Here is a 22,600-nt window from a genome sequence, read left to right on the forward strand (position 1 = left end):
TTGTGACGGTGCAATAAATTGTTTTAAGTTTCAAGAAGTGCGAAAGACACACTTTCAGAAAACTGATTGAAACTGTCAAGAATTCTTTTAATAAATGGTTTGGATTTTTATTTAAAATTATTAACTTGAAATTCAAGTGCTGATAGAAACCAAAGTGGAAATTATAACTTCGGGAAAGAAGATAAATTACTCAGTGTGGGGGAAACGGGATTATAATCTCGTCTTAAAAATACTTTAGAAGACTATCACAGTTACTAACTAGATTTGTTTTATTATTGCAAACAAATTACGCAAGCTAACTCAATTAAAAAGTGTAGTAGCTGTGCCTTGGGAGCAAGGAGTATTTAAATATATCAGTTCTTCACTACTTTTCTTTTTACAAAAGGTTTTATAGATATACCTTTTGAGCTGAACAGGGTTAATGTCAGATTTATTTTTTTTATAGAATGAAACTAATACGCAAATACTTCATTGTGTCTTTGATTTTACAGTTAAATAACTATTGTGACCATCTGCAGCAGCTGCATTTTACGAATTATTTGCTGAACCAAACTAAGCACAATGACAAAAGTAGTCATCTCAGATGTACTGTTAAAACAGAGGAAGAAAAAGGAGCATTGCTTGCCTTTTGTACAGTATGGCCATCTGCTGTACAGATGTTATTATATAGAATGACTTCAGATACAATAATTGTAGAAAATTTTCATTAAAACCTCAACAATTTGCACTTGTTTACTTGAATCTGCATAACTCCCCAGTGAGACAACACAATACGCTTGGGGTTTCTTTGGTTCTCACTAGCTTTCTCTTTGATCCTTTTTGATGTGCTGACTTTAATGAACATAGTTAAAAACACTGTTCAAAAACATCATGGAAAAAACTACAAAGGAACAATTATAGCAGTAGAAACTACTCTAATCCCTTACTTACGCAAGCTATTTTTAGTGAAATATGGGGGGTTTTACACATTTTATGTGGCAGTGTTTTATAAACAGTGTAAATGACCCCTTTTCCAGATGAGTTTTAATGTAGGAGACAAAGTTGGTTTGTAAGGAATCCTATTTGCTAGGAATTATTTAGCAAAAAAACCTCGCAAGAATGTATTGTCAGCATTTTTCCTCCCTTATAGGGGGAAAACAAAAGTGCGTGACCTTGTGTAATGCTTTGATTTTTTTAGCTGAAATTAAGAAAGAAGCTTGCCATATAACTTTTTTTAAAATTATCAGTTTTCCCTCTAGACTTTCCTGGTTTAATCATGGAAGCTAAAGGCCTTCTGTTTTAATTTTTCTTCTTAATTTCTAATGAAAGTAAAAAGATGTAGCTTCTGAAAAACAGAGGGTCTAATTAGTTGAATTATTTCACTTCTGATAAAATAAATTGTAAGTGTTGAACACTCACATTGCAGTTGGATCAAATTAAAACACCTCCATTTCTACATATCCTTCTGCACTGTTATACAACCCCAAACCTTTAGTCTGTCAAGGGACTGCATTTTTTGGACATTTTTCATGTTTTAATACAACAGTTACTTATAACAACATAGTTACTATTTCTGCTAGAATACTTATGTTCCCCTCTGTACTTATGGTGAAATCCCGAATATTTTGGTTTTAGTAATGTGATGCAGTGTATTGGCAAAAAAACAAACCAAACCAAAATCTCTTTTCCAAAAAAAGATATTATTAATTTTACTTCAAAAGAGTCTACCACTACAGTTTTTCTGATACCCTTAAGGGCAGGAGTTTAAGTCATACTGATGTTAAATAAAATAATTATCTGTAGTCATTTTATATTTTGTGGCTTAGGGTTGCAAGTTAAAACTTGTACCCATTTCATACAAGCAAGTAACAAACATTTAGCTCGTTTTTGGCAGCTTATTTGTACTGTTGACAAAAACCCCAAGTTCAAGAACTATCGTTAGACCTGGTTCAGTGATTTTTGGCCTCTGAAGCATGTGGCATCATCTACAAAGTGGCTAGAGCTCTCGAGTGCCATGTATCCAGTCAGATTTGAGATTGCTTGGTATTACACTTGAGGTATGCAGCTCACTCCAGAACAGTCACATGCCATTAAAGTTGAAATAATTTTTAGCAATACTAGGAAATAGAATGCAATTCTAAACATATGGCTTTCAGTTAATTTAGGTTTGGTGTTGAAATTAGCACTACCTACCTGCCAAAAGAGCAGATAAATGAGAGAAGTTGAGGGCTGTACTCTCCCCAGAGTGAAAGACAGCAAGAAGCCTGTAGCCTCTTGGTGGAGCCTTATTTTGCTCTGGCTGGACACAGGAGGGAAGTCTTGCTGTTCAGTGTCTGAACTGAGAGAGTTACGGACATAAAATATTCCAAAGATCATAGACAGAATTCTCTAGCCCTTTGTCCCATATGCAGAGATGATTACTTTAGCATATAAATAAGGGAAAAAAATAAACACTAGTTGAATGTATGATAATCGCAAGTATTTTTACTAAACCTGAAAGAAAGTACATACTTGAGATACTTTATAGAAATATTTAAAATTAAATGCAGCTATTAATTGGTGTAGAGCAAAGACCAAACTTCATTTTGGAGTTAACTGACTCTCTCGAGAAAACTCTGCTAAGGCGTTGTCGTAGTGTTTGGATGCTGCAGATATGCAAGTTAGCCCATGGGGAAATAAAACATTAAATTAGATATGACTACCTAAAATAATATGCAGCAGTAACAAGCCATTTACAACACCCAGAAGACCTTTGTTACTTTTAGAAAGAAATATAAACTCTTTCCAACACTTGAACAATAGGAAATTAATTCTTTGTCAGTAAAAGCCAGAGGACAAACTAAATATTTAAATGGCCACTGAGGATTGAGGTGGAAGTGGAGCTTGTAGACAGCTATACAAATCACTAACAAACCTTAATGAATATTGGGTGTGGGCATCAGGGTCCTGTCAGATTTGACACTGTGTCCCAAGTAGCTTAAACCCAACACTCAAGAAAAGGTGGAGACCTCATCAGGTCTCTAACATCTGGGATTTTATTTGTCATTTTGGCATACCCTGCAAGCGCAAAAGAAAGAGTAAAAGGGGATTATCCTGACAATGAAATGAGTTACTGAATCTTGTGATAATGAAAAGCAGAAGAATTCTAATTCCTTTCTATAGTCCCTGAGGTGGAGGTGCGTTTATAGTTCTGCAGGAGTATAATGTAGGAGGGAAGAACAGATGGCCTAAAATCCATGAAACAAGACACCACCTAATCCCAGAACTGAGTACCACTATTAATCCTGGTCAGATTCCCTACTGGTACTTTGTAACAGGGTTCAGAATTGCTACTGATGAACTAGCACGTTAACTCAGGGGAAAAGAAAGAAAAAAGAAAAAAAAAGTTAGTTGTAAGTTGTTGATTCAAGACAGTGTGCACTAATTTTGTAGAACTGCATTTACAGTTTAAATAACTTGACTTTAAAAAGTAGACTCCAAATGAAATTCTATTCAGAACAAATACGGTTGTTTTTGTTATCTCTTCAGCTTTTATTGTGAAAGTAATCGCATATTTTTTTGAGACTGGAATTTCTTTTGTTATGTGGATCCCAGTGCTATATGTGGCAGTAGTAGGTGATACAGCATTTTCATGGTAGTCAATTCTATAGAATATTTACATTCATGAGGAAATACAGATAACAGTGAAAGCTGAACGTTTTCTTTGTACATTTTATGCTTTCTGTGCAATGATCTTAGAGGTCCTTTCCAACCTTAATGATTCTGTGATTCTAATTCCTCCAGTTCAATCTACGTTTTGCAGTGTGAGGTACAGAACACAGAGATTAGGTATTATTACCTGGTGTTAAGGACCAGTTCCTTAAGTTGTTTAAATTGTTGACATACTGGCAACACGTTTCTTCTTTTTCTATGACAAGAATATTTTTTATGGGATGAGATCACCAACTTGCTGCCCAAACAAAAGGTGCAATTCCATAGGAAGTTTAGGTTACTGTGGCCACATATTTCCACCCTCTGCCTTGTGCTAACTCTGTTACTCGGGCAGCTGTTCACTGAGTTGAGTCAGGGCACTGATCTGTCTGAAAACTAACCCAACAGGAGAGAAAAGTTTCCAGCACGATCGTCTCCTTCAGCTGGCTCACTGGACAGGTCCATGTTAATGACCATGCTGGCACAAAAGAGAATTCAGAGAAGTATATAAAGGAGGGAGAGGGAGGAAGGACCGAAGGGAGGAGAAGATTGGGACATAGGAGCCTGGACCTGGACTGGCCTAAATCCTGGGGAACCACATCCCAAGAGTGCAGGGAAACCTGTTCAGTTTGTGTGGCCTGGGTATATCTGTCAAGCCTTGGACTTCCACAAGCATAATTCACTGGGTTATAGAGGCTCAAACAGCTCAGGTGCTGCCAGGCACTATCTTCAGGATGGTTTACTTCTGAAGAAAAGTTACCCTCTAGTTCATGGACTATTTAGTTTATTAAAGCAGTTGAAATCAAGTGAATCAAGTACAGAGCAGAGGAGCAAGACACCAAAGCTGTAATTCTAATTCAACCTTGTGGCAATTATATAGGGCTACATTTTGAGTGGCATCCACTATTTTGTAACACTTCGTTTACTGTACAACCATTCAATGTTTGATTTGTTAGTAGTGCTAAGTATCTACAACTTTATAAAGCAGTGACAGTTGTAGGTACCAGCTATCTCCTGAAAATAAACCAAAGTTTTCAACCAACCACCTAAAATTAAGACGTGAAAATACATAGGTTTTTTTAAATTGAAGAACCTCTCCATGCCCATCTGTAAAGCTGGAGTAAGACTGTTTAGTCACTTTTCTGAAAACTGCTGATATCTAAAAATAAAATGTTTATGATACAAGAACCAAGTATTACTCATGTCGGTATAGCACTCAGTCAATTTTGACAGCTGGACTCACGGATGCAAAATGAACACTATTTTTGTTGTTTTCCATTATGAATTTTTGTCCACTTAATTAGAATAAGATAGGGCAATATAGAGCTTTACAAATATATTCTAAATTATTGTATACCAAAGATGGCCTTGACCAAAAACGAAAACCCCTTTAGATCTTAACTTTAGTATGCCCTCTCTGATCAGGCATCACAAAATCCAAAATTAACCAAATCAACAAGTGAATTGAGAATTTTCAGCTATTTAGTATTCAGTAGTGTAATGAACGTGATGTACCTGCCCAGTTATTCTTTAAGGGAGGTGAGCTCATTTCAAATAGATAACCATCTTTGACTTCTCTTCTGATTCATCACTGACCTGAACTCCATTTGAACCTTGTTAGACACAAAACAAGCAAGATTCCTGGCCTGAGCTATAAAATATAATTAAGCCCTTTTGAAATGATGTGTAAAAGAACATAGCTTTACCCCCACTATAACCACTACCACCACCACAACCAATAAAGTTAAATCAAGCACTGCCTGTAGTGGATTAAAATAATAAATGTTCCTGGATTTTAGTGTTTGAAGTATTTGAAGAAAACAGGCTCCCAGCAGCCAGGACTGCTGAATGCATGGGGACATTTATTAGTGACGAATTCAAGGGTTTGGCCTGTTTAAGATCATTACTTTCTGTTTACCGTGTGTTACACATCTCATGTTTTTACAGAGCCCACATGTGTCCCCATGTAATGCTGAAAAACTCTCTTTCACTAAAGAATAGCTAATTGGTAATGTGTAAATATTGTTCTCGTGGGGAGAATGAATTATCATAAGATTCAGCTCGACACTAATGAGAAATCCAGTGTGGTCAGTGGATTTTTAACTAAATCTCTCCTGGAAAATTGTCCTTTACTACGTCTCACCATTTGTTTGCTACTGCTGTTTCCAGACGTGAATAAATTGGCTGACTCTTAAATTAACTGCAGTATTTCCCCTGTAATTATTTTCATAGCTTTGTTACCCTTTCTTCTCAGAAGCTGCTTTGTAGAGGATACCTGTCAACAGAGCAGTATAACTGTAGTATAACTACTCATTGCATGATGTATTTGAAGTTTTCTTAAGAGGAAAAAAATCATGTAGATAATTGTATCGATATATTAAATATAATAACATATTTACATATTCAAAGCTGTCTTAGTATCTTTGGCAACTTTAAACTAGCTCCTGAAGTTGCAAATATGAGGAGTGAATGCTCAGAAGCAAGTATCACAGATTATCACCTTAGTAATGTGTGACATTAAAGCAGTAGGTAGTAAGGAAAACCACTCGCTAATTAACCTTCAGCAGCCAGATTGTATCTCTGCCGCCCAGGCACGGAGGGACCATGGGAGAGCCTGGACTATTTCCTTCAGAGTGCACCACGGTCCTTTGGGTGGGAATGCGATCTGCCAGCTGCTGCTGTCAGTGCAGACCGCATCGCTCATGTGGATCTTGCCCAGTCCGAACCAGCGTGGTAGGCTCTGTGCTCTGGGACAGTCTTGCTTCTGGCCTGCCCCAGACTCAGAAAAGCAATTTTCTTCCTAGCGCTACAGTTTGTAGCAAAGCTACTAGCTTCCAAGAGGCTTTACAAAAGATAGCTCGAGTATAGTCCAGTGCCATTTGCTATATTTATTGTAATACATGTGTTTCCATTTTCTTAAAACTCTTTTCCCATGTAGAAGTTTGCCAATTAAAATCGTGCTCTATGTTGTATTAGGTGACAGTGCAGTGAACCAAACAGAGTTTGGTTCAAACAGCTATCCAAGGAAGAGCAAATGCACAGAGATTTGCAGCTATCCAAGGAAGAGCAAATGCACAGAGCATAATAGAAGGGAAAAAACTCCTGCTACATTTCTACTTGTTTCATTTGGAGTTAATTCAAATATCAGTATTTTAAGATGTTTTTGGAAACAGAAAGTCCATAGTTAATGTCAAAACATTGTCTCTCCCTTTGTCTGTGAACCAGGAAAAATAACAGAACTCTTCCTTAACACCTGTTTTGCCTAAACACTAAGTGCTTGTTACTGTAAGGCGAGGATTGTTTTAATGTATTTGTTGCATCTATTAAAATGGGCCAGCTCTTTTTTTTCTATACACACAAATGGATTTATACACACAGGGCAGTTTAACAAACATGGAGCCTCCTATTATTGGTAAACGCTAATATAACTATATTATAGTTATATATAAACTCTAATATATTTATAACTATATTAGGGTACTCAGATTCTATGAGATGTCTTTGTAAACGTTAGCATAAATCAAGTCTCTACTGACTAAAAAAAAGATGGTAGAATATCAAAGCAAATGTTGTCTTTTAGTAACTTTTCTTCACTATTCTGTTGGAATGAACTCCATCTTTAATTTCTGAGCAAGTTAACTTCTTGACATTACCAAGCAAGTGCTTAGCTTTTTTTCAAACCCTCCTAAGTTTAAAAATACCTGGATATTCCCTTTGAGCATATGTCATCGTAAAGGTAATCCTTCCAATGGCATGCAGAAACCTGGTGTAAGTTGTATTTTGCTCAGTTAGCGTGGCAGCAAATTGCAGTGCTATTATGGGTCTGGGTGGAGTCTGACAACAGAGGACTGGCAGCATTTTTTAAACACTGTCCAAAGCAAGTGCTTCGTATTTATTAGTCTCTTGGAGGAGTATTTTAAAAGTCATGAAACTATTTGTTTCTAGAAGTAAATTACTGCACGTACTGAAAAGTGTGTTGGTGTTCATGAGCAATAACCCAAACAGAACAAGTTAACTTCTACATATCACAACGATCATTTATGAAGATATATTACTTCTGTATGGTGCCATCTCAAGTTCACTTCAAATGGAGACTTTGATTTAATCTGTTTAAACTGAAGTTGGAATTCTACAATAGAAGTTTGTGAGAGATGCATGAAAGGACTGACTGAAAATAGGGTGTGGGAGGGAAAAAAACAGAGGAGAATTGTTTTGCATCTTTACCTTTCTGAGATGATTGCTTTAGTTGCTTTAGAAAGCAACTTCACTAACTAGGCATATACTTTGAATGTTAGTATGGCATTTAGCGATCTTAAAATAAGTTCCCTTCTAGTGCATACTGGTATTTCTTCACTCCCTTCCCTTAAGAAGTGACATTATTTCTTTTCTAATGTCATCCTTTTAGGATTTCCATAGTGATGGTACCCCATTGAAGCTTCCCCCAGGCCCAGAGATCTCTTTATTTACTATTGCTTTTTAGGGTTTGTACATACTTGTTTTTCTTCATTTGTTTTCTTTAAGCTTCCTCAAGATGTCACTTTGTGCAAGTTTCTCTGAATGCTCTCTGCATTTTTTTTATTAGGAGCACAGTGGTTTTTATACTAAGAGTCACTTCATCCCAAAAGAGCATGTAGATATAACTGCTAGGAAGGACAAGGGTGTGATTCTTGCCTATACAAGAGCTACCTGGGTCACAGCAAGAAAAAAAAAACTCTCTCATTGAGTCCCTGAGCTTTTCCTGGTATTTGCAGGACACAATCCATGGATGTGTCTTGTAATATTTCATTTATTTAAAATTTACCAACACTTCCTTATTCTTAATTGTGTCTTCATTTCTTATTGTTTACATAGCGTTTGAGAAAGGCACTGCTGATTTTGAATCAGCAGTATTATGCGCTGAATGCTCAGTTCTGTTTCTAAGCCATTGGATATTGTGTTTTCTTTGTACTTCGTGGAACTAAGATGACAACAGAGAAAGACTGCAAAGCATAATCTTTCCAAGTGTAATCCCAGTGAAAGAAAACATAAATAAAACCACTTGTATTCTGGCATTCCTTTTTCCCTTTTGTTATTTCTGCAACTTGGCACATATTCCAATAGAACTATAGAACATTTCTGTATATTACAGAATTGTGAAGTAATTACTGAGAATTTCTCCTCTTTAAAATCGAAGTTCCATGTAGAGTATAAAAAAAAATTTAATTTCCAAATATTTTAGTGCCTCTTAAAATAACTAGACTGAGCATAGCAGGGTGAGGGTGAGCCCTTCCCGTAGAAGTACCTCTTTTTCTTGGTTTAAGACTGTATGAGAAGTTGCTTCATTCCACAGTTTACAGAATCAAGTCTGAACCAGTACCAAAAGGAGAGGCGTCAGGGTGTGTTGATGTTAGTTTTCTTGATTATCACTGAAGTTCAGTGTCAAAAAAACACTGAACAGTTTCTATAACAGTTTCTCTGTTACACATGAGACCAGACTCAGGGGTTCAGAAGCCAGCCTAAATAACCCAGAGCTAAAACCCCTTTCCCAATCGGTGACAACAGTCCTGTTGATTGGCGTGGAGCAAAGGTTCACTCGAGCCCTTGATCATTCTTACTAAACTCCAAACTGCTCAAGGGAGAGAGTCTTGTTTGTGCTTCCTACTCGGGTTGAATGCAGTTCAATGCTATTATTGCTATGGGGACTGCTGGACCACCTTCCTAGTGGATGCTGGATTTAAAAAAAAAAAAAAATCCAATATATTTCCTTCCATTGTATAAAATATTTCTTGGTATTATGAAATCGTAACTCCCAGGATGCAGACAGACTTCCTTCTGGATTCTAAAAGAGATTCCTAGGAGAAGGTTTACTGCATGTATTCAAAACAGTGACTTGTATTTTTGTGGGATTTTTCTACCAGCAAAGGTATGAAAATATAAAATGGAACTGTACTTTGAAACATCTGTATGTAAGCCTTAGGTGGTTTTTAATCTTTTGCCTTTGGTAAATATCCAGTTTCATTAGAAAAACAAGCTGTGGGCATTATAAAGTATGGTGACATTCAATAGTTGAGTCCAAGTATGGGCACCAGAAGAGAAAAAAGTTAACCCAGCCTCAGATATAGTACTTTTAGTGTAAATATACAAAAGAAATACAGAGATATTAAGTATGGTTTGTTTTATTAAAGTGATTTGCAGTAAGTTAAATTCACAAGAGAGGTGACATTTCTAGATAGTGTTTCTTCCCTACAAATGTTTGTCTTTAATGAGAGTACATAAGTTCTGTCATAAATCTAACCTGCCATTATAATTTTTATGTTTCATAAAGCTATGTAAAGTGCAAATGGTTATGATGTGAAAAGTTTAGATTAAACTGTATTTTAGGTAAACACATGTTATATATTTTGAGTTACAGTAATTGTTTTGAATTATTTGAATTCAAACATTACCCTTATTCTCCTGCTAAGCACTCCAATGTCTAGCAAGGCAATATTTTATAATAACTAACCTGAACAAAAGCAGAGAGAATCCTTCAATATAGCTATTTCCTATCAGTTTAAAATATAATCAAGTGAAGCAGCTGTTCTTGTTCTTAATATACTCTTTTGAAAAAAATTTCATAGTTTAATGAAAAATGTCTCTTCTCATAAACCTTAAAATACTCACACATGTAAAAAGTCATAATGTTTTGGCAAATAGTTCTTTGTAAGGAATGTGCATAAGACATACCTGCTCCGTAACTGCAACGCTGTATAAAGCGTGCTCAATAGTGTTGGAAGAGCAAGCTAAAAAAAAAAACAAAATAAAAACACAAGTCTTGTGGCACTACTGTGATGCTCTTGCTTGGAGAGGAGAGCGATTGTCCACACAAGTATTTCCATTAAAGTCAGCGGGACTACTTGTGTGAGTAATTACTTGCGGGCAGATTCCCAGGCTCATAGTAAAGTGAATTCAGGAAATAAGCACATAAATGTTGGGAGAATAACTACCAGCGGGATTAGTTGTCTCTCTCTCTTTTTAGGAATCCATGGATCATCTTTTGTCCTTGACATAAAAGATTTCCTACTTAAAACAAGTCTCAAAGAAAGAGCCAGATCTCTGATGGGCCCTTTTTGCTGCTCTGTTAATGTGGAATCCAAGTGGTGTAAGCACAGTGGTGATCCTGGCCCAGAGCAATCTATTCCAAAAATATACATCGATTTGAGAGGAGGACTGCTGCAGGTCTGTATAAGAAGGCTATGGTTCTGCTATTGAGCTGGACTGGCTTTGGATGATTGAGATTTCATAAATAAATTGCATGAAAGCCTGTAAAGCTTTGCAGCCTACAGCAGTTCGTTGGGTTGGGGTTTTTTGCTTGTTTGTTTTGGGTGGGGTTTATTTTATCTTTTAAAATAAGTATCTTACTCTTTCGTGTAAAACTGTTGATTGAAAAATTGTGTACAGTGTTTTGGGTTTTTTTAAATACTGCTTAAGCCATGTATTGTAGCTGTGTGTGTGTGTTCCTTTAAAACTACTGGATCAAATTACTAACACTTAATATCTAGGACCCTGTTCTGATGTATGTGTGTTTGTCTGTCCGTGAGCTATGTGTCTGTAATGCCTAGGGGTAGCTTTAAGAAATACATATCCTTTCTTTTTAAACTTACACCAGTTTCTCAGGGGAGTAATTATAAACTGCTTGTAGCAATTAATACTCATTTTTCCATGCTATCCTCTCCTTTTTGGAAGTGCCCACAACTTGAAACCAGTCCAAGAAGCATGGGAGTTCTTGGAATGAAAAATAGATTCTGTGGGGCTTAAACAAGTGGGCTTTAAGATATGTCTTGTTTTAATTATTTTTATTGTAGTATCTATACACACCAAATGTTTTAAAATAAATGTATAAATCAAGCATATAAAACACAAAAAGGAAATTTTGACATTTAGTCGTGTCATTAGGTCTTTTCCCAGAATCGGCATTAGAAGTTCTTAAAACCACAGCACTGGGAATAGGGCTAACTGAATAATACAAATTTTAAAAAATTATATCTTAATGAATAAATAAAGTCAGTTTGTTTCTCTGCTTCTTTTTTATTTGTTATTCACAGGTACGTGGCTGACTACCTCTACATGTTGTCAATAATAAAAAGTTGGGGTTTTTTTCCCAAAAAATTTTGGGGTTTTGACAAGGGCCAGAAAAATATCTATAAATCTGAGAAAGCCATTTATTATTAGAGTATACACTGGGCTAATTAGCTTTTGCAGAAAACAATTAAGTATTTGGTCTGGCAGAATAGATTTGAGAATGCTGACAAAAGCACTAGCAATTCTGTTTTAAATTAATTTATTTACGGCTAATGATTTTACCAGCTCTAAACATGACCTCATCTTCTACCACTGTTAATTTCTATTGCAGCAGAGCCTAGAGAGCTTATGTGAAATTGGTGCCTCATCTGCGAATATTGTAGTAGGAGTTCTGTGCTCTGGAGCTCCAGCTGCCTAAAAATAAAATGAATAAAAGTGGGTGGGAAAAAGCATTCCTCCCTCCTCCATCAATGGGGGACTGAGGCCTCTGGGATCAGCTGAGGTGACACAGAGCTCCTTTGAGGTGGTGCTAGACCAAGTGTTGGGACCCTGGGCCCAGCGGTACTCTAGAAACTGCAGTAGAGATGCACTGAATTAGGGGGATGACCTGCGTAGCCCAGGACTATTTAGCTCAGGACTGGTTGTAGCTGTGTTTCAAGACAGTCTTGGTTTATTCCATGGGCTTACATGTAGATGCAAGGAAAGGAAAAGCTTCATCCTTGACAGCTGTACTACACTCCCTTTAGGCATCTTCTGATTTTTTTTTCATATTTGAAAACTGGTATTCCCCAGTGAAAAAATTTGCACTACTCTTTATGTGCACACCTGACTTGTTTACTTTACTCCTACCCTTACCATGGACTTTTAGGTTACTGTCTGGTGATTTTGATTTCATCCCACACTGGTTCTAAGTCTTATTTCTTTATTAATTGCTAGTTGCTTCCTTATCTTCCCTGTTGCTTCTGGGCCCGCTTCTGCACATGAAGACTAAAGGACTTGTCCCCGTGAACATGATTCTCTCAAACAGGAGTTTGATTTGAGAAAAGCAGCGCTGCTTGTCAAAGCTGGGAGAGGGGAACGCCTACTTGCCTTTTATTTTGCTATAAAGTATATGAATCTTCGGGACTTTGAATGCCAGTTTTTCTTAGATATTTTTCTAAATTTCTGTTTTAAACTTCAAAAAACTTTACACTTTTAAGCCTCACTCTGAGAACTTACAGCACATCCAATTCATATGCTGTATATACTCAATATTTGTGCTTGAGATGGTCTTTCGTATGTCTTTCTAGTCATCTTCTTTGCTGTGTCACTTACTCAGTTTTTAATTCATTCCAGAATTCCACTTTTGGAGCAACATGCTCTTTGAACAGTTTAAACTTTGCGTCTTTAAGGGGTTTTTTTTGTCATATCTTAAACTGCAAAACCTGTGACTAGTCCTAGCATTATGTACTGCACTCAGCTGTAAGTTCTTGCATATCACTTTTAAGTTGTGTGCTCTTCCAGGCAGCATCAGTATCAATTGTAAGTGGTAAGAATTAATGCTTTCCTTTGAATGATGAAAAGAACAAATTTGCAAAATGGTTTTGTAGAGAATTCTTGTTTTTCCTGTTCTTTATTTTCACATTAAGGATACTGGCAAGCAATTAAGGTAGAAGTAGAGCAGGCTGAAAGGCGTGTAAAGTTCCTATTGTTTTGAGGAGGTTTTTTCCTTCAAAAATGACTAAATATTTGTATGTAATTGTTTTGTCTTTTTCTCTTTTTTTTTTTTTTTTTTTAAAGGTTTTTTGGGGGCAAGAGCATTTGAACTGTTTAGATCTTCTCCAGGAGCTTCTGTGGCAGTACCTCACTAAAAAGGGCAGTGCAGAGACATTGCTATCTGAACGTACACACCCCACTTTTTTTTCTATGGGAAGGAATCAGGCCTCAAAAACCGAGCACACCTCAGATGATCTGAGAACAGGCCTGTTCCAGTATATACAAGATGCAGGTAAGAAGAATATTATTGCTCTCTTCTTTTTTTTTTTAATTATAAAGTAACTACAGTAGTAACCTATTAAAGATTAATAGCTTCTTATAATGAATACTTTACTTTTTTTGGAAAAGCAATTGAAAAGACATCTGCTAGAATGACAAAAAAATACTTTTTTGATTTCTTTCCATTAAGCTGTATTCTTTTAAAAGTCAGGGAAATTGCTTTTTTATTTTCTCTTCTTTTGATCCTGAGGGGTTTATTTTTAACTACTTTGGTCTCATAAACCAGCATGTTTCTTTCTAGAAATTATATAACAGATTATAGTTTTCTTTCATTTGACAGAAGCACAAAAACTGCCCAGTGCCTAAGTTGTGTTTTACAATGAAACTGAGGATAGTCCGGGAATGATGTTGTGGAGATATCCAGAACCCAGAGTGCTCACTCTTGTAAGAATTAACCCTGTTCCTTTTAATACCACTGAAGACCCAGATATTAGCACTGCTGACCTTGGAGATGTTCTTCAGGTGGGTAATGAGTGTTTTCTACTTTCATTAACAAAAGGAAGCATTACTGTAAACTGAATGTTTTCAAACTTAGGTTTATTAAAAATGAGCACAAAATAAGTGTCAGGAGCTCTATAAAATCAATAGGAGTGGTAAATTCCACAGCTTGAGCACATCTTTAGTTTTAAAACTACTTGTGCAAACATTTTAACCACTTACCTGTAAAGTTTTTCCATGACATAAGCTATAGCCAAATTTATCAGTTCTGGTTTGCAAGCATGCAGAGTTTTTATTCTGTCTTCCTATGATTTCATCCATCAGTCTTTAAGTAAAGACTTCATTTGAGTTCAAACTGAAACACGTGAGGAAAGACCTGGTCTGAAATTGCCAGGATTCAGTGGAATCATTGAACTAAAATCTCCAATCTGGCTATCCTCTCCTGTGTCTGTGATGGCAGATGGCTGTGCTTCTTCTAGTAAGATCCACAGGGTAGAGAGAAAGGATCTATTTTCTCTTGTTCTGCTTTGAGGGGGTTGAAGTGGGTAGTCCAGTTTGACTGTGTGAGATCATGGAACTGCCCTTCAAAGGAGGGCTGAGTGCTGCAGCTGTGTGACTCTGTGCCCCAAAAATAGGCCACACCTCATGATTACACTGATCCTTAACTCTGAGAATTTTTACTTTCTAAAATGCACAGTCAGGTGGTTACATTCTCTCCTGTCTAGTGTAATTCATCTTTATAAATTCACTTGCTCCTTGCATACCTATTTTGATTTTTGCTCAATTTTAATTTTGTTAATATCAGTTTCTTTTTTGTATTACAAATTGGATCTGTCATTATTTTTTTAATTTTAATCTGCTTGTTAATCAGAATAGTGTTGTGAGTCAAGGGAAATAAATTTCTCCCGATTCTTCCTATTTGTTCAGAAATATTGAATTATATTTCATTATTGCTATAACTTTAAAAATTGCTTTTAAAATTGAATTATGCACCAATATGCTTTGAGTTATGGATAAATAGGATAATCTTCCTCAGATAAACGGTATAATGTTATTACCGTGCACATACCGTTAGTGAGATCATGTAAGTGTCCTGCCAATTTCTTTGCCCTCTAGACAGCCAAATGTCAGCTCCTTTCAGTTACATGAAAATTAAAATTAAATGGAAAAAAATCAGCTCCACTTGGCATGAGGTTTGAATCAAAGATCAAAATTGTGTTATTGTATGCTGTCTTGATGACCCTATTAGGTTGCTATGAAAGCCAGCAATTTGCCTTCTTTCAGGATGATATTTTCAGAGCAGAGCACACCAAGTTTTTGGTATAATGACATTAAGCTCCCATTATAGATAACAGACATCATGAACATAATGTATGTGCTTGTGTAATAATATGACCCTGTACAGGGGGAATATCAGTTCTTCTTCAAGTGGGCATACACAGCTGGACTTCTAGTAGCACACACGTTCTGCTGCTTTGTGCTTCCGTGCTACGGTCTAGAGAAAAGAAGGTAGTTGCAATCCTCTTTCATTTCCCCTGCAATTGCCTTGGACAGTAAGATAGAAACCGGGAAGCACTCAGCTACCAGTGTTCAGGTTCTGTCAACTTCTACTGGTCTTCGTGTAATTCTTCAGATTTGCATTTAATCTTATACATTGACCGCAGAGATCTGTTTCCATCAGTATTGTTTTAAGTTTGTGGTCAAGCGTCCCTGTATAGCTTCCCTCCATGATGCTTTTTACTGTGGCACATTCTTTTCTTAAGGTCTGTCAATTTTATGATTAATTAATTCTTAGTAAGTCTTATATTGCTACCTTCGGCTTTCAATTACAAGGGAAGAGATGAAAGATATCAGCCGAATTAGAGGACATCTTTTCAAAAACTGTGCTCTTGGGCACATGGAGTGCAGAAATGCCTACAAGAGGATCCACATTTTGGCAGTGGACCATTAATTATGTTGCCTAGCTCTAGGTGGTGATTTATCACATTTTCCAGAAATGGCCATGCACCAACACAGAGCAGCTCTGCACAATGTAGATAAACAGCCATTTTCAACACGGACAATATACATTTTTTTTAATTAGTTTAACATAGATATGTGGGTGGAATAAGTAATACAGAGTAGATTTTCAAATTCTTTAGGTAAACTACATTTACCAAATACTCATCTCAAACTGTAGGTTCTGATTTAAATTAATCAGGAGGCCTTTCATCAGCTCCACTTTTTTCCCCGTATGGATATATGTCCGTTTCTTAATATACTGCGTATTTAGTGCATATGGAAAATTCACAAAATATAAAGAGAAAAAAGACAGAACACCACTTTTCTTTTATTCACTACTTGACATGAAACATTAGGGTCACAAAAATGATCAGGGGGATGGAACACCTCTCCTATGAAGAAAGGCTGAGAGAGTTGGGGTTGTTCAGCCTTGAGAAGAGAAGGCTTTGGGGAGACCTTATTGCAGCCTTTCAGTACTTAAAGGGGGCTTATAAAAAAGATGGTGGCAGACTTTTTAGCAGGGCCTGTTGCGACAGGACAAGGGGGAATGGCTTTAAACTCAAGGGGGGTAGATTTAGACTAGATAGAAGGAAGAAATTTTTTACACTGAGGGTGGTGAAGCACTGGCACAGGTTGCCCAGAGAGGTGGTGGATGCCCCATCCCTGGAAACATTCAAGGTCAGGTTGGACGGGGCTCTGAGCAACCTGATCTAGTTGAAGATGTCCCTGCCCACGGCAGGGGGGTTGGACTAGATGACCTTTAAAGGTTCCTTTCAACCCAAACTATTCTATGATTAGAGGAACATCTGCAAGCCAAAGACTTCAGCTTTTTTGAAAAAAAGAATCTAAATTTAAAGACGATGATATGAAAGTATATTAAAAATATATTTTAAAAACTTTCCCAGGATTGCATATATGTTCAAGTGCTGGGAGGACCCATAATGTCACCAGCTGTTTTACCAGTCTCCCTTAATCCTTTACTACATGTAAATCCAGGCAAAGGTGCACTTCTGTAGTTTGTCTTGAATTAAAAGTTTGCCAGTTGCATATTCTTTCTTTCCAAGTAAGTTGCTGTGACGTTTCATCTAGCTTTCTACCTTTGTTAAACTTCTGGCATATCATTTTAATCATGGGTAGGTTTTAGAAGTCTCTTTGTTTTTATAGCTATTCTTCAGATTCCTGGAACTTGCAAAAGCTTCACCATAAAGAGAATTTTTCTAGATACTGAAGTTGCGTGTCATCTGCTGCAGCCAAAGGATAAGCAAACAGCTTCAGATTATAAGAGTTGATATGAACTATATTGTTTCTGTAAAACCTTACCTTGCTGCTATTTCTAGATTGTCCCAAGAGCTTATTTTCTTGTCCTTTTACTTGTGTTGTTGCAAAGGTAAGCAGTTTCACTGGTCAAGTTTCTAATACTTTACTTTTTTACAATCCCAACATTATTGCTTTTATTTGTGGAGGGAAAAGGAAGAACTGATGTTTCTGCCATGCCATGTTGCATTTTCTTTAGTGATTTGAAATAGAAGTTTGAGCTATTTGTTTGAAGGAAGTGAGAGAGGATCCTAGATGCACTTGCAAGAAACTGCATGAGGATTGTATTTCTTTTGGAAGATTGAGAGTATCTGAACTTGTTGTTCTTCCTGTTTACCGGACATTGCAGCCCCTTTCTATTTAATCCCTCATTGTCCCGTTTTCACATGCTACAAATGTTCTTTGGCTCTATGTGATTTGCCATTCTTTCAGATAACTAGAATTTGATGAAACACCTTTAGACTTCCCTGGTACATCCTCTTAATTTTTTAAGGAGTTCCTGTTCAGTGGCATAAGGTGTTTCTTATCCTCAGGTACTAAAGCCGCTGTCTGGCATCGCTTCTAGTCCTTTTTGACCTGGAGACCTTTTCTTATTTTACTCCCCTCGTGTCTACATCACTGCCAAGATCTTTTCTGAATATACCTTCTCAAGACTGTTTTAAAATTTATATAGTATTATTTGCAAGTTCTTACTAATGAAGAAAGTACATACATGGGTATTATTTTTGGAACACAAAATCAATGAAGTGAAGCAAAAATCAATTTGCCACTGTGCTTACAAGTGTTTTGGGTGCAACCTTGTACAGCTAACTGAAAAAAGTTAATACTGGATTCTGTATCAAGAAAGAGATGTGCTATGGATGTAGAATATTCCTCAGTCTTTTATACTGAGCATCTTCCTAGTTCCTTCATCAAAACTATTAAATTTTGACTGTTCTGTCAGCTTCTGTTTCTAGTTCCTTCATCAAAACTATTAAATTTTGACTGTTCTGTTAGCTTCTGTTTCATTTCTACTAATGGTTGTCTGTTTTCCAAGTTGTGAGATTCTTTGTGTTTAGAAAGCTCTAGATACAGCTAAATATCTTAGTCAAGGTCAATGTGGGATGAAGGAATATACACACAAAAGCAGTAGTTTCATGTTCTCATAAGAAAACGTAAATAGGCTGTGTCTTGTCCAAGTAATGTGATAAATATTGCTCTAAGCCACCACTAATGTACCCCTTGTATAAAGGGGATCTACAGAAAAGACCTTCAGGCAGCAACTCAAATGTTGGTAAAGGCATACCCTTTTGATCTTGACTACTGCTAAGATTATTTTTTAAAATACATGAAGAAGAAAAAGCATATTCCACTGATAACTTCACTTAAGACAGCACACATTCCATAAGAGTGAAGTTAATCCCAGCACTGACTCCATCTAATGTCATGTAAACCAGGGTAATCCATTACTGCCCAAATCAGCAAGGGCAAAGGGTAGAACGGTGTTGATGTGAGAATCATATTCACACCTCAGGAGCACAGGAAAGTCCAAACTTGGAAAAATTTCACAAAATTAATTCAAAAGTTAATAAGATGAAGTAGCAATGCCATTACTTTAAAATATTGAAGATTGATATTGGTACATCAGAAAGGATACTCTCTGAGACTTTCTCAGTTACAACAGATGAAACTTTTAAATTTTTCAAGTAGATTGCTGATAAGAGAAAGTCTTGTGGTCGAAGATATGTGGACAAGCAACTTTAAAAGCCTATTTTATTATGTACTTAAAGAAAATACATACACAAAACCAGAGAGACAAAGCTTACTGTTCTTGCTCCAAAACAGTTAATGTTACATTTAGGACACTCTTGTACAGATAATTTCTATAGTAAAAATTGTGCAGATGTTTATAGATTTGTCTCAGCCAGTATTCACATGTGAAGACTTAAGGTATGCCTCAGCTTCCCAGTTTAACAGTAAACTATGTTCTGCAAGGCAACCAGCTCGTCATTATAGGGCAACAGGTCTTTTATTTGCTCTATGATATTCTTGTTTCATAGCAGTTAAAGTTGGAATCTGTTGGTGGTGATGATTCTCATTCTTGTGAATCTGTCCATAATATGTCTTCCACTGAGGACTTTGAAGCATGGTAATAGCCATCAAGCCGAATATGTTTTATAAGGCATATAGAAATGTCTCCTGCAGGGATATCAGAGTTGTAGAAGATACGTGAGCAACTCAGGAACAAAAGTGTGCTAGACAGTCTAAACTGCAGAGGAAGGGCTTCATAGTCTCCCTCATCTCCCAGATGATGAGAACGTTGGTTTGAGCTGGTTACAAGGACAGCTTAAAGAGAATTTGTGGCTATTTCCTCCATCCGGATTGTTCCGGTTGCTTTGGAAATACGGCATTAGGAGGAAAGGAGTAAGAGCAATTTCTAATTCCAGACAATAGTTAATGGTTATGCAGATAATGCCACTGTCCCAGAACATAAAGAATAATTAAAGAAGAGTATATTCCACACCATAACAAGGGACTGTATTTCAGAGCTGTCACGTAATGCTAAATTCAACCGTGCTTGTACAGATCCTTGGATCTGTCAGGTTGCAGCAGTTGAGAAAGGATTCTTCATTTCTGCGGTATTTTTACAGTTTGAAGGAGGGAGTTGCAGGAAAAAAAATTCTGTTAGTGATTCAGTAGTGACTTTCAACTTGTATAGATACAATAGGAGTTAGCTACATTTAGGCATTTAAGCTCAAAGAAAATGCTGTTGGATATCTGTGCTGTGGGGCTTAAAACTGTGCTTGCACTATGCTTCTAGTTTCCCAAAGTCTTCCTGTGTCTTCCTGCAGTCTTGAGAATCTCAGATTTATGTTTGTCTTTGCCTCTGATTAGCCTATGTTGTTCTACTTTTCTGATGTCATCTGGGCCACATCTTTATATCATTTATCTTCACCAAGAACAAGGTTGACAGGTTTGGGTTGGCAGGGGAGAGAGCAAAGATTGGGAGGGGCTCACCAAGATAGAAAAGCAATTTGTATGCCATCAAGGAAGATTCTGCATTCTGTGCAAGCAGGTGAACAGGGCATACAAATGACTTCCTGTACAGCTGGAGGCCTGTTTTAGCTAGTGAACTTTTTACAGAGATGCTCAGTGTTTGCCTTTCCATTTGTTGTGGTTTAACCCGGCAGGCAGCTAAACACCACACAGCTGTTCGCTCACTCCCCACCCCGCGCAGTGGGATGGGGGAGAGAACCGGAAAAAAAAAAAAAATTGTGGGTGAGATAAAGACAGTTTAATAGGACAGAAAAGGAAAGGAAAATAATAATAATAATAATGATGATAAAAGAATATACGAAATAAGTGATGCACAATGCAATTGCTCACCACCCGCTGACCAATGCCCAGCCAGTTCCCAAGCAGCGGTCACCCCCCCCCTCCCAGCTTCTTGTGCACCTCCAGCCTTCTCAGTCGGTAGAGCATGGGAAGCTGAAAAGTCCTTGACTAGTGTAAGCACTACTTAGTAACAACTAAGACATCAGTGTGTTATCAACATTATTCTCATCCTAAATCCAAAACACAGCACTGTACCAGCTACTAGGAAGAAAATTAACTCTCTCCCAGCTGAAACCAGGACATCATTGTAGGGTTATCTTTCCAATAAGGGATATTGCTGGCACTGCCCTATATCTCAAACAAAAAGCTATGTATTGTCATAAGAGCGTTTACACAGGTGGCCATGGATTTAAAAGGTGGAGAAAACCAGATTTGCCTAATCAAAGTGATCATATAACGTGTAATGCTCCAAACTCTGAGCTCTCTGATTTATTTAAGCTGCATCACCTACACAGACTTAAAATACTTTCTCCTGGATTGTCATCCAGTGAGAGATACAAGCTGTTAAAGCTTACAGGACAAAAGGAAGATAACCTATGGCATTTGTTCATTTCTCCATATGAAGTTAAAATAAAATATCTACTGAGCTATAATCCTGACAGGTTTTTATATTTGAGGATGTTTCCCTTGTGTACCTGCCAGGATTCCTATCGCATGCAAGTGTAGTCAGCATTATAACAGCTGATGAAAAGATGAATGTGTGCTGAGGTGTCCTGTTTTGGCCTTTCTTCTTTATATAGTATCCTAATAAACAGAGCACTTATTCCTGGTTTAGAAAAGTGGTGATTAAATTAATCAGATCTCAGGGTCTACTGGAGAAAATTAGGGCAGTGAGTATAGTACTGAGGCTGCAAGGGCTTAACTGAGATTTAATAAAGACTAGGTAAATAAAACCGCTCTGGTAAAATTCACTCAGAGCATTTGCTGAGATGGTAAAATCTCTTTTAGGAGAATGTAAAATATTTCCAGCTTCAAAAGGTGAGGATTCAAAAAATTGTCTGTTGCATTGCCCTACATGCTTACGCTATTTAAATAAAACATTTGCAAACTCTGCAGTCTGGAATCTGATTTTTTTCAACACTGTCAGCCAATAAACAGTCATTTTCTAACACCTTGTGGTTGTTTAAACAGTGGCTTAAGGAAGCATGAGCTTAAGGATGACTGACGTTAGACCTACTGTAAGTCGTTATTCCAGGAAAGATTTGACATGACAGTCAACAGGAAAAGAATTATGATCAATGTCAAAGACATTCATTTTTTCTTTTAACAGAGAAGACCTCATTTTTGGCTGGCTCTGCTTCCTTTTTACTTTTCATTCCCTGTTGGGGCTACAGTGTTCAGCAGGGCATTTGAGAGTCTGGGAAATGAGCTTTTTGGGAAACCACAAATTTTATTCATGTTTGATTTATTTCTTACATTCCCAAAGCAACAACTATTTTGGAAATCCAGATGATTTGTGTGTGACAGGTTAGTGATTTAAGTTCATAGTGTTATTAGATAATAAGCTGTAAAGTTCAACTGTGCTTATCGATAAACCTGTCGGTTTGCAAATTTTTGAATCTACTGCCATGCAGTTCAGTACTGCCTTGAAGTAATCAGACTTTTTAGATGGATAGTGAAATAATTTGTCTAGCTGTTGTGAATTGCTCAGAAGGCCAAGTTCATAGAATCATAGAATCATAGAATCATTGAGGTTGGAAAAGACCTCTAAGATCATCGAGGCCAACCG

The 22,600-nt window shown here is 36.9% G+C and overlaps 1 protein-coding gene across 1 annotated transcript in view; it reads left to right on the forward strand.

Annotated features, from left to right (window-relative positions):
- Positions 1-22,600, forward strand: part of VPS13B (vacuolar protein sorting 13 homolog B) — a 512,636-nt gene that overhangs the window by 413,959 nt on the left and 76,077 nt on the right. The window contains 3 exon segments of the mRNA XM_009275488.2: positions 10,667-10,866; positions 13,489-13,696; positions 14,024-14,205. Of these exon segments, the coding sequence (XP_009273763.1) occupies positions 10,667-10,866; positions 13,489-13,696; positions 14,024-14,205 (590 nt within the window).

The sequence above is a fragment of the Aptenodytes forsteri genome, unplaced genomic scaffold (assembly GCF_000699145.1).
Source record: "Aptenodytes forsteri isolate BGI_AS27 unplaced genomic scaffold, ASM69914v1 Scaffold208, whole genome shotgun sequence".
NCBI classification, from domain to species: Eukaryota; Metazoa; Chordata; class Aves; order Sphenisciformes; family Spheniscidae; genus Aptenodytes; species Aptenodytes forsteri.